Here is a 13343-nt window from a genome sequence, read left to right as displayed (position 1 = left end):
ATTTCTGGACTCCGCTACCTCTTCTTCCACCCTTCCTCCTTCCTGAGCTCTGGTACTCTCCCACAGTAAGAATACTGCAACATGAGAATAGAAGGGCATAGAAGAGTTGTGTAAAATCTTACCATAACCATAGATGTCCTTCTCTTCCATGTTGCAGTATTCCTTCCCTTCCTCCTGACCCCCTTCTTAAATAGTCGCAGGACTGAGAGACTCCATTGAGCCCTTACCAGCACTAGGTCCATTCTGGGTCAGTCTGTAGCTTTTGACTTGTCAAAGACATTTTTTGGCATCTCCTAGGCTACTGTCTGACTGGGCAGTTAGTTCTGAGGTCTGTGCATGCTGATATCGCATTTAAGGCCCCTGGTTTATGACCCTACATGTGATGTCCCATGCACCTGCAGCAACCAGGCTGAAAGCTTTTGTATAGGAGCTGACATTCGGGTTGCCTGAGGTGGAGGATCCCACAGTATGAATACTGCTACATGGAAGAGAAGGACATCTATGGTTATGTTAAGATTTTACACAACTATTCTTTCTTCCAGAACCTGTATCAAGATATCTTACCATATGTCATCTGCCTTTCCCACACTGAAGGATTGTATTGTCAGGACTCTGTTTCTATTTTTATGCCTTCCTGTTCTGTTATGGAGCTTAAAGAAAGTTGACATATCTGGTATTCAACAAGTTCCCTTTTCTGTTAACCTTCCACGTCCAAGGTGTGGAACACTACCTCTCATAATTTGTAACAAATGGCCAAAATGTGAAACAGTAACAGCTCACTAGTAACTTCAGCTAAGAAGTTCACAGGGTAGTTAGAATATTACTTTATACTTGCAAATACTTCTTTTGATGAATTAATATGATTTAGTATTTCTTTAACTATGGATATCAGTTAAAAAAATTCTTAAAGCTGAATGTGTAACAGGCCCTTTCAATGTGGAACTGCGAGGACTAAGACTCCAAATGAGGAACCATCTTCCTAATGAAGAACACTTGAGAGGTATACATACATACATAACTGCTTGGTAAACATACAGCCATTTGCTGCATTTATTAATCTTCTGGCCTGTGTTGCCTTTCCTCACCTACTCCCATGTGACAACCAAGGAGATTTTTCTGTCCCCTGGTCCTAGTGAGAAGAGTCATGCATTATTTTTTATAGTCATTTTCTTCCAGGTTGATAGCCAATTGCTTGAATGCACTTCAAGTTTAAATTGTCAGTGTTGCATCTAGTAATTAGCTCAACTGCTCTAGCTAGGACCCCAAGAGATTTCATTCATAGTTTCCAGTAATCCTGTTAAACTGACATAAAACCTCAGTGTCTAGTCAAGATGATTTCTTGTGTGTCCTGATTTTCTTACAGTACTGTTCTGCAGTGGTGTCATGCATGCATGAGCTCTCAGAAGTGTCCCTGTCTTTCATTGCAACTAATATAAAGTTGCTGTCTTGTGAGTCCAGTGCCAAGGCTCTGTGGATAAAGGTTGTTTAAGATGTTCCTTTTTCTTACATTGCCTTACTTTAAATTCCCCAACTTCAGTGCTTTTTCAAGCTTTCCAGTTTGTGAATTCTTGTATCCTATAATGATGCCTTAATGTGTGTTTCTACAAATCAGCTATATTTAATAATGTTTCATTGTTAGAGGCTTCAATAAATTGCATATTAATTTTCTGAACTATAGTTTCTCCCTGCAAGGCCACGGTTATTTAGAGTAAAACATGCACCATTTTTGTTGCCTAAGGAAATCATAGGTATAATATGGTACAAATTAGACAACAGGCATACATGAGGTTAACTTTGCTATATTTGGGAAATAGTTACCAGTCCATGTGTAATTTTAACTTTTGCTCAAGATGGCAGGGGTTTGGAAACAATTAAAATACAGAAGGATTGAGGGGGTAGAGAGGTGACATTTTCCATCACTTGAAAAATAGAAAATACTTTGCAGCATTCTTTGCACAATCAAATCAGTGATTATATAGCATTTGGGGTATTCAGTAGTTAATTTTACATTAGCTATTATAGCTGTGTGAATTACATTTTGTTAGAACACAATCCAAACTAAGTCGGAGCACACCTCATTGTTGTTTCCCTGTTTTGTGTGTTGTATGTCTATAAATTTCTCAGCTGCTGAACTACGTACATTGTTTTAACTATTGCAGATGGTTCTTTTGAAGTTTTGATCACATATAAAAGCTGTTAAAATATTTAAGGCATTTGTACTTTGATTCCAACTTACAACAGCTAGCATCCACTAACATTTGGGAATTCATGTGTTTATTTAGGTAAGTTTAACTGCAAAAATGATTTCCGAGTGAGTAAAATACGTAGATTATGTTGCTTAGTTTTATTTATTAAGTTATGTATCAAATGTGAACTTAAGTATTGATAACAGATGTGAATTTTTTTTTAGGTGAAAAGGGAGAAACTTGTATCAACTGTATAGGAGACCCCATACCAGGACCCCCAGGACCCCCAGGACCTCCAGGCCCCACAGGTGGCCCAGGTAAAATGAAGTACTTTTATGTTTATGTTTAAGAATGCACCCCAGGTAAAATGACAAATCTTTATGACTATGTTTAGGAATATGTCAGTTGTATAACTCGTAATGTGAGCTTTTTTCTTTAACCATAATTCTCTCGAATATTATTCACAGTTTTAGTTGCCTTAGCATGTACAAACACCTTTGTGTCACAGTACCAGTTTAATGCAGATGGGTTGGGTTTTATTGTAACTGCTGTTCAGTGTTCTGATTAATGTGTAGATTGTTTCAGTGTCAGTCTGACAAGTTTCCCTAATCGCCTGTTAGATATATGTATAAAATGTCTATCTTACCTGCTTGATAAACATGAACTGACTGCATCTTGATCAGCATTATTCTGTAATCCTGAGATGCATGCATTGTGCTTATTGAATTTGTTCTTGTTTGCCGAGTTAGTTGCACTGAAGTATTTTCCTACTCTGGGCACAGACTGGCAATAAAAGTACTTAATAAATTTCTGTCTACATGTAGAAGTTTATGTAAGTGTGGGATGACTAATTCACCTGACAGCTGTCACAGATATATTTTGCCCTGGTCTTTTCTTTCACTCTAAAGCTTCTAAACTAAATGCAAATTTCATGTGAGCAGTTGCTTTCTGAGAATTATCATAGGTTTATAGGTAGGTACTAGGCTATTGGCCCTAGGGCCTATATAAGCCTAGCCAAAAAGGTACCCTGGCTTTCGCCACGAAAGAAATTTATTTTCCTGTGCCCCTGTCGAGCAGAGCCACAGAAGTGATCCCCAGGGTGAATTTCCTATCTCCCATCCAATCATCAAGATTTTTCTTGAAGAGTGCTAATGAGGAGCTTTGTTTGATATAGATAGATAATTTGTTCCAGAGTATGGGAAGTCTCTGGGACAGGAATGTATCCCTCCAGCATGTTTTGTTTGTTGTGGTGACATGGTTTAGGTCCCTAGAGCATGCAACTCAGAGGAATTGGGATTTCTTTAAGTGGAGCATGTCCAACAGCGCTGGGTTTGACATAGCATTGTATGTTAGGCAGAGATCGCCTCTGAGTAGGTGATATGCGACGAAGTAAAGCTGGAGTTTTTTGAGACGGTCTGCGTAGGGCATCTGTTTGAGGTCGGTAATCCTCTTTGTGAGGTATTTCTGCGGTCTTTCCAGTTGTAGTTCTGCAAAAATGTACAGCAGGCTGAACTGTGATAGAACAAGGTCACTGCAGTGAAGTTGAAAAGTTAATATTCTCCTTAACCCAGTGTTCAGAAACTTCACAGCTGCAACAAAATTTAAGGGGATGCAGGGAGATGCCCTTATGAATCAAGGCTGTGGGGTTAAACATTCTGACAAAAAATGAATTTAGTGTTAAAATTAACATAGTTGCCAGTGAAAAGGGATTCAGACATTAATTTTTCTCTTAAGAACACCCAATCTCATTTTGTCATTAATGTCTTTGCTTTGCAAACCTAATAAGTATACAAAGCTTAATTTAACAGTGGGAAACAATGAGAGGTATCATAGTGCAGCATCAACAAAGAAATGTGTTTAAATGACAAAGATTCAGAGAAGGTTGCTAAAACAGTTCACTATGCACAAAGGCTTTGAGGAGAGAAGGGATGAGCCATAAAGTTAGTCCAGAGAATAGGCCTATGTCTGGTCTTCCAGCCAGATGGATATATTATCGAAGATCTAACACCAATCAGAGGAAAAGGAATACGCAGGTGAGAAGGATCCTACATGCACACTCAGTTAATGAATTTCAGTCACTTTTTTTTTGCATGTGGTTCTTTATTATTTTCTCTGAGTCTCTCCCCTCAGTAGTGTTTGCTGTCTCATCTACTTCCTTATGGTCCATCACCCCAGAGTCTTCATGACCACTCTCCTTATTTCCTTTAAAGGGTAGTTCACTCTGGTCTGTATTACCTTGTCGAAAGGCCTTCATCGACACAAACAGCGAACTCTCAAAACTCTGAACGGCCACTTCAGCAAATTTTTTCCCAGACCATTTCCCATAGACCCGTTCACTCATGCCCCTTGTAGTGCATACTTAGATATGAACACTTGTAGAGACTGAATGCTGTCTTGAACTCTGATAGTACTATGATCACTTGTAGAAGCTGAATACTGATAGTACTTTTGCACAGAGAGGGTTCTAGACACAAGGGATGTACTAGAGGAAGAGGGTATGTGGTACATGGGAAAAGGATAAAATAGTGTGCAAGGATTGAAGGGGGGTAGAATTTGAAATGCACGTAAAAGGGCAGAGTAGATAGGCTTACTGCTTCCTTCTGCTGGCAAGCAAATGTAATGTAAAGGTTGGTGGAGGGATTGAAGATCATCATTTACAACTGGTGTTGATTTGGTGTATTATCTACCTTCCTACTCAATTTCATAAGATAACAGCATGCAATTGCTCCCACAGACCAATGTCAAGATATCTGATAGTACACTGATCTTATGAACAATCTGACAGCATCACTTGTCATTGCCCTCCCCCAGTCATTGCTAAGAAGCAGTGCTATGTACCATCACTGTTGTCCTTTCCCTTGGCTGTTTGGTCTCTTTCCAACTCCCAGGTGCTTGTCTGACCTCATTTGCAGGTGGCATAGTCAAAAACAAAATCCATGTGTTAGTAAATTGTTTAACACACGATGACTGTTGGCAGTGAATATGAAGATAGCGTTGACAGCAGCTGCAGGTGCCTGCATCATATATTGAAGGTTAAGGTGGAGTCTGGAGGGAGAGTAAGTAACACAGAGACACTGTGGATATAGTGTGATCTCCACCGGATCTGTGTTAAAACATGCCTCCTCCAGAGTTCTATTTGAAGTGGCATGTAACATCCAGTTACTAGCTCAAAAGCATTTAAAGATACATACTCCATATTTCAATTACTTTTTTAAATTACGAGATAAACACATATATTTGTATGGGGTAGTATTAACTATACACTAAAGTTCATTTTAAAATTAATCATTCTATACTGTATGTCATGCAACTTCCTGCACATCGCTCAATAGCATTTAAAAATATCTCTTATTTCATTTTCTTCAGAATGGGACTCACTGTACTTCCCATTTTTATATTCCCTTTTGCAGTTGTTACACAGTCATCATATTTAAATTTTTCCTACAGTCAGTATTATTTCCATTGTGCTAAGGTCATAATCTACCTTCATAATATATTAGTTCTCTGAAATGTGAAAGTGAGTACAGCCATAAAATGCAAAAGGCTACAGAGTCTATGTTACATTTGAGCCAGACAGCTTCTCTTAGTATACCACTCTACACTTTCTGTATTTGTTCTGGGAAACATTGCCCCTGCCACACATAGTACACACTAATGTTCATACTGCACTACTTGCCAGTCTCAAGATGATATTTAAATTTTACTACTGATCAAGATTACGAACTTACGGTGACAAATTATATGTATAAAAAGTTGAACTGCCACATTCTTTATTACAAGGACAAAGTGAGCGCTTTCACGACCTTCCAGGTCGTTTCGTCAGACTTAATAAAACATCCCATACCTTCCTTGGTATATGTACTTGCAAAGTAACCAATCATTTAAGACAAACACAATTAAATATTTATATCAGACTCTATTAATTTGCTGCGGTAGCGTTGTCGCCTCACAGTAAGACATTGTCCTGTTCGATTCCCAGCTACAGCGTCTTCTGTGTGGAGACATGCGTGAATGGGCGTACCTTCATTGAAGGTTGTGCATCAGGGCTGGCAACTCGGCACGTAAAAATCTACTGCCAATCATTAGTGGACTGGAGTTCCACTGTGGCGACCCCTAATCGGGAAAAGCCAAAAGACACAACAACATCAGACTCTATTAATTTAAAAATAGTAGCAAAATAGAGACCTCCACACAAAATGCTGCCCATTCCTGGGATCTAAACTTTATGCTGGAGTAGTTAACCACATCTCCATTTGAACCTGCACATCAGGCAGATTTAAGTTTAATTACATGAAAACCTTTCTTCTCTTTGTATTTAACATCCACAACAAGAGTAACTAAGTTGCAAACTTTCATGGTGGGTAAATCCTATCCATCTTCCATAAAGATAGTGTGCCAGTAAGAACTGGACCACCCTTAGTTTGGATTCGTCCAGGGTAGGCCATGGTTACTCAACCTGGTAGACTTTTTTAAAAAGGTCACCAAAGCAATGGATTCAGGCAAAATGGTTCATACCGTATACATCAACGTGACCAAAGCTTTTGACACAATTCATTTCCCCATTCTGACATACTAAAAAAGCTAAATAAACTGGGAAAGCTTTTGACATAATAGAAAAAGTTAAATAAACTGGGAATAAACCCTTATATCACCCATTGGGTTATCAACTGGCTCACAGGTAGGATGCAGGAAATCAAAACAGGGGAAGTTACTTCCACAAAGAGACTAGTTAACAGTGGAGTTCCCTAGGGTTCTGTGCTGGGACGTCTTCTGTTTGGCCTCTGCTTTTCTGACATAAAATCCAGTATCAAAGGGCTTTTTCTGACTAAGTTTGTAGATAGCTCCAAGCTAGGAGCAGTCATTGAATCCCCAAATGACTTAGCCATCCTACAGGAAGATTTGTCCCAAATAATTAACTGGTGCCAAAATCACTGATTGAAACTAAATGCCAATAAACATATTATTGTATCTTTTGAGAAGTCATCTATCCCTGGGAACTACCACACTGACAGTATGCCCCTAAGAGCTGATTCCATTGTTCAGGATTTGTTAACGTATGTGGGCAGTGACCTAATTTTTGACCAACATGTGTCCATTGCTGTTATTTAGACCTTCTGTATTACACAGCTTATAAACAAAGGGACTGTGTCTAGATCTAGGGAAGTCATTGTCCCCCCTTTACTCAGCTCTCATTAGGCCACTCATTGAGTATAATGACCCCTTTGTCATGCATCTGCAACAACTAAAATGCCACAGAGATCCCATACTAAAAGGATACAATACCTAAACAACATGTCCTGCATGGTCCGAATTAGAGCCCTGTCGCTGTACTCTGTATCCTACAGACTGCTAAGAGGTAACCTTTGTCTGGAGTACAAGGCATCCTCCAACCCAGTACTGATGGGGTTATTGAACATCATGTCAAATGGTGTCTAAACTTCTTCTGCAACATTAACAGAATGGTTCGGAGGGACAGGTATATCTTGCAGTGGATACCATTGTTCTGGACCAGACTCCCCCTCCACATAAAAAAATGTTATCTCTGTCCATTTTCAAGTGCAGCTTGGCTCTATGGATGGGAAACAGAAAATTTACCCCAGGACTGCCCCCTGTACTACTACTGGACAGAGGAAGCTCTATCCCATGTACTAGTCTCCTCAAATTATCTATGGCATATCAGTTATTCTTATTAGGGTAATGTATAATTATTGACTATAGAATGGGTAAGGCCAGTCTCTAACCAAATGGGATAGGATAATTTGGGCACAAAAAGGGAAATTGGCTAGGCTTGAAATGTCCCATTCATAACCCAGAGGCTCCATTCACTCTGGAATAAAATCCCAGTCCAGGTTAGGCAGAGTCCCTCATTGACTCTCTTCAAGAGGAATCTTGATGAGTGGATGGGAGATCGTAGGTTTACCCCGGGTATCACTTCTGTGTCACTGTTAGACAGAGGCACAGTATACTAAAAAACTTTCTCGAAAGCATAGCAAAATTAATTTAAAATGGGTGGCGAGAGCCTAACACACTCTGGCTAGGCTTATAAATGCCCTAGGGCAGATAGCCTAGTATGAACCTATGATTATAAGAACCTATAAACAAACCCTCATTCATGCCGAAGGTTGTTCAGAGTTTCCTTTGAGTCAGGCCATCAATCTTCCAGTGTTCTATTCTGATCCTTAAACCAAGGAAAAAAGGATTCTATATACTCTGGAGATGCATAGGCAGCTCAGGTACTATGTTGACAGAACCAAGTCCTTTAAAAAAGCTGATCAGCTATTTATTTTTTATGTTGGACGATGCATGTGAAAACAGACCATTTCCAGACAGCTGTCCTCAGCTGTTGCTTTTTATTATACACACCATGGTAAATCAGTTCAAGGCAGTATCAAAGCACACTCCATGAGGGCCTTGTCTTCTACACCATACTGGAAAGGGGTGGATTCTAGAAGCATTCCAGAGGCAGCTACATGGTCTTCTGTATGCACTTTTTTTAAGGCATTACAAACTGGATTAATTTTCTACGTCTTGGATTAGCTTTGCTAGCACATCTCCATGGGCTCCTGGATCCATATCCTTCATCCTCTAAAGCTGGATAGGCTTTGGTAATCAAATGATATAGCCTAAAGGCTACTGCAGCACTGAATGATGAACATAGTACAGTTGCGTAAATTGAACTTACCCATAACAACAGATGTTCAAAATCCTCAATGCTGCAGTAGTCTCTCACTCCTTCCATCCCCCTGGTTTTGTATATTACTGAGAAATAATTTGCTGGTTATTTTTGTTTGTTTAGTTCTGGATGAGTGTGCTACTTAACTTTTAAGACAGTCCTGAAGATTTTCCAGTCCGACTGCTGATTTTCCTTTCTCAGGGCTGACTTATCAGCAGTCATAGTGGAAGTGAGGGAGCCAGGAGGGAGTCAGAGTTTTTGGAAGCTGGCTGGTTGCTGTGTCTTCGGCAAAACAGCTACTGCAGCAGTGAGGAATTCAAACACTTACACTTACGGGTAAATACAACTTATGCAATTGTACTGTCTTACACAAGTGTATTTTTTCAAGCCTCAGATCCCTACTCTGTGGATAGGTTAAAGATTGTATAGTTTTTGTGAGAGGGGTGATGAGGCAGCATTTTATATTGACAAGGAATCAACCCAGTATGTTCTCCAGGCCCATACTGCTAATTGTCCTTTTTTGGAGAGAGCTTGTAGGACATGTTCAGAGGTAATCATAAAGGGCGATGCTGATACCCTGTTCACTGGCTAGTGACTACTTACAGTCTTACTGCTGGCATGATGGGGCCCAAATTTGGAGCTCATATGAAACCCGGGTATTTGTAATCCACAAAGCATTTAAGGGGAAATCCACACTGAGGGATGAGTAACATGAGATCCACAAAATGATAGTCAGTACTATTTCGAGATAAAGCTAAACAGTTTCAGTTGAGAAAAGGAAAAAGGGAAAAGCCTAGGCCCACAGTCCCAGTCAAAGTTGTAGCATAAACCTATGAAAGTATAATATGGCGACCGAAGCCTCTCACCACTCTGTCAATAATATTCTTGATGTCAGGCACTGCAGTTCCACTGATGAGAAGTGTAGAGATCACCTAACACCTGTCTGGTAATCAAAAATGGCTTCTTTATAATAGGCCCAACAGTATTCCTGTCCTTGCTGATCAGATGCAGGCATGAGACTACTCATTCCAGCCTTCTCTCCTGATTCCACAGATCACCATCGACCAGGTTTTCAGAGGACGGAAAACACAATCTGAAACTTCACTTCCCTGTCCCAGACACTAGAAAAAAAATCCAATTTTAATGCAAGGCCCCTTATTCTTTCACCCCGTGTTTCAGTCTCCCCCCTTTCACTTTTGTCTTTCTCTTTTATATAAAATGAAAAGGAGCTCCACCTTGTGGTGTATTGGAAAACTACAGTCTGTTAATCATACAGTGAAATACAGTGGGAGCTACAGTCCTTTAATACTGTATACTTACATTTTGACGTTCAGATTTTGGTCCTTAACATTAGATGTTATGTGATCCTATCTCGCCTACATTCTGTACTGATGGGCTCGGAGCCGATCCCTCGGCTCCGACTCAGCACGCTTATGCTATAGAGCGAGGCCTCTTATTGGCTGAGCTATCTTTATCCCAGGATGCACCACCACTAATCCCCCAGATCTCGTTTGCCGCTTACAAGCTTAGACGTGGTCTCAACTTGGCTGGGCTAAGTACTATTTATTTAGGCTTTTTCCTGTCAGAAATTTGCTTGCTTTAAACCCAAAAGCTGTTTTAACAGCTATTGTTGTCATACGAGTGTGTATTGATCAGTTTTGTTGAGAAATTCGTGTTTTTTTCGTCAGGGAAGGTTTCCGTTTAGTTAGAGGGCTTCCCCTGTTGCTTTCCTATTACTGTTTCTTTCGTGGGTCAAGTGCCCGTTTAAGTTAGAGGGTCTTGACACTCTCTCTTTCTGTGTGGTTTGGTCACTGTATTGTGTAAAAAAAAAAAAAAAAAAAAAAAAACAAAACAAAACTTTTTATATTGTTGTTCTTGAACTATTTAGTTTGTTGTATTTCTCTATATACAGGTACTGTTTTTCGAAAGTAGTATGTCCAAAGAGCATAGACCCTCCGGGTTTAAAAAGTGCACGAGGTGTGGTTATAAAATGTCCATAACGGACGACCACTCCTCGTGCGTCTATTGCTTAGGGCGCCAAGCACCTACAAGAATCTTGTAGCGAGTGTCACACCTTTTCATCAAGAGTCCTCCAGGAGAGGAAAAACAAATTAATCCTGAAGGGGTTAATTAAGTCATCCTTCGAGGAGGCTTTATCTTCCTCTCCTTCTCCTTCAAAAAAGAAGAAAGCGTCGGCTCTGACCAGTCAGCCGGAACCGACTGCTAAAAAATCTAAGCAGACTTCTCCATCGGCTCCACGGACTTCGGAGCCGAGGGCGGAACGGTCTGCCTCGATGCCTCCAGCCTCGACCCCTCTGGTTTCGAGCCGAGGACTGGGGCATCGAGGCGGGTCACCTTCATCGGCTCCACTGATATTGGAGCCGATAAGGGTTACCGGCTCAGACTCTTCCCCTCGGGCGAAGTCCATATCGGCACCGAGGGAAATTTGAGATCTCCTCGGGCCGATAGTGGTAGAGTCCATTCGAGGCGGTCCCGAGTCCTTTGGAGCCGATGGAGAAATCGGTTCGGGCCCGATCGGTATCCTCCAGATCATCCAAGATGTCTGATTCGGACATCGACAGGATGCTCCTAAGACTCTTCCAGTCTCCGGTGTTCCAAAAGCTAGTTTCGGCTCCAGCCCATTCGCGGAGCCGATGGTCCACTTCCCTACTATGGTTCCTCCTCCAACAGCCTCGGCACCGTTGGAGCCGGTGCTGGTGGAGCCGGTGGAGGTTTTAGGGTCGGGCCCGACCCTTGCTCCAACTCCGGCTCTTGGGTCGGAGTTCAGTACACGGACTTCTTCCGTCGGCCCTGGGGAGGCTTGGGATTGATGTTTTCGGTCCCAAGTCTCCCTCTTGGTGCGTCGGCGGCGGGAGTGCCATCCACTGTCGTGGCCACGGAGGTAGGACCCTCCCAGGATTCTGGTGGTCCCGCCTTCAGGGCTATGAGGAGTGCGTTAGCCAAATCTTCCTTGGCTACCTCCACGGTCTCCCAGCTCCTTCCCTGCATACCGAGACTGGGTCTTTGGCAGTCCCCTGTCCTTAGACAGCGGAGCCCTGGGCCTGAGGTTACCCCATTGGGGTTTCTCTCCCTCCTGGAGGTCCTTCTGAAGCCTCTTCGAAGAACCCCAGGAAGAGATCGTGCAAGAGGAAGCACGTTGACTCCCTGATGAGTCTCTTACATCAGACACTGATCTCGATGATGCAGAGGGGTCCCCTAAGTCGTCCTCGGATGATGTCTCCTTTGCAGACATCCTGGAAGCCCTAAAACAACGAGGCGGCTGGCAGTCCAAACCTCCTTCTGCTGATGAGTCGGTGTTCCTGAAGGCCTTGGGCTCAGCCCTCCACCTCCTGGGTGTCTCCGCCCTTGATGAGCTCTTGGATTTGATCTGTCGAAGGCGTGGGAACACCCAGACTCTGTGGAACCGGTGCCTGCTCGTCCGAATAAGTTCCTCTCGGCACCCCTGAAAAAGAGTTTCTAACTAAAGGTGTGGCTGTAGATGCTTTGGTGGTGGCATCTGGTTCCCACAAAGATGTTGCAAAGGCTTAGACGTCCGTCCTTCCTCCTAATAAGGAGTCTAGGAGCATGGATCGATGCAGCGCACCCTGAGTTCAGCGGCCTTTACATTAAGGTCCTTGAACTACCTTCGCACTTTACTAGATTTCAGAGGGATCTGATTAAAGAACTATCCGATACCCTCTTGGGTAACCTGCCTGAGGAGCTGGCCCAGACGGTTGGCTCTCAACTGGCTACAATGTCGTCCATCTCAAACTCGTCCATGAGGCTCATTTCTTATGCGGCCGAAGGGGTGAGTAGAGCGGCGGGTACAGGCATTGCTCTATGGAGACAAGCCTGGCTCCGCCTGTGTCATTTCGCGGAGGCCTTTAAGTCTTCCTTTGCCGACGCCCCCTTTGATGGGTCCTCCCTGTTTGGACCCAAGGTAAAGGACACACTGACCCGCTGTGAATAGGAGGGTAAGACTCTGACTGCCGTAGGGGCACGATTTTCCACTCCCTTTCGGCCTTATCCCAAGGCTAAAGAGGAGGAAAATGTGGTTCCGTAGATCTCAGAAGCCTTACCCCTCTCAGCAGGAGGATTCCCCTTCCAGAGGCAGAGGAGGAAATTCTTCCGGAAGGCGCCGTCCCAGAGGCGGCAGAGGCCCTCACAACACTGGAGACCGCGAGTCCTTTCGTGGCTCTTCAGCCTTTCACAGTCCCTGAGGGATTGCCCGACTGTGCAGCTCCGGAGCCAGTCGGGGTTGTTTTCGAAGCACCTAAAAGCCTGGGAAGGTATCACTCAGGACCGATGGGTGCTTTGAATTATCGCCGGAGGTTACACCATCCCATTCTCTCATTCCCCCCCTCAGTCCAAAAAAATCCCGGACCCGCCACCCAGTCAATGGGATACTGCAGCCTCAGAAGTTTCAAAGCTGCTGCAAAAAGGAGTCATCCAACCAGTCCCCGCAGACCAGATCGGATTAGGGA

General features: G+C 42.7%; 1 protein-coding gene across 4 annotated transcripts in view; it reads left to right on the top strand.

The window, feature by feature from the left end:
• COL4A5 (collagen type IV alpha 5 chain) overlaps positions 1-13343 on the top strand; it is a 3591008-nt gene that overhangs the window by 2112571 nt on the left and 1465094 nt on the right. For all 4 annotated transcript variants that reach the window (XM_044057208.1, XM_044057205.1, XM_044057207.1 and 1 more), the window contains exon 23: positions 2411-2503. In XM_044057208.1, the coding sequence (XP_043913143.1) occupies positions 2411-2503 (93 nt within the window). The remainder of the gene's footprint in view (positions 1-2410; positions 2504-13343) is intronic.

This window comes from Protopterus annectens, chromosome 15.part0 (genome assembly GCF_019279795.1).
Source record: "Protopterus annectens isolate FY-2018-M chromosome 15.part0, PAN1.0, whole genome shotgun sequence".
NCBI classification, from domain to species: Eukaryota; Metazoa; Chordata; order Ceratodontiformes; family Protopteridae; genus Protopterus; species Protopterus annectens.
Note: the sequence above shows the minus strand (reverse complement) of the source record. Positions and strands in the feature narration are given on the sequence as shown.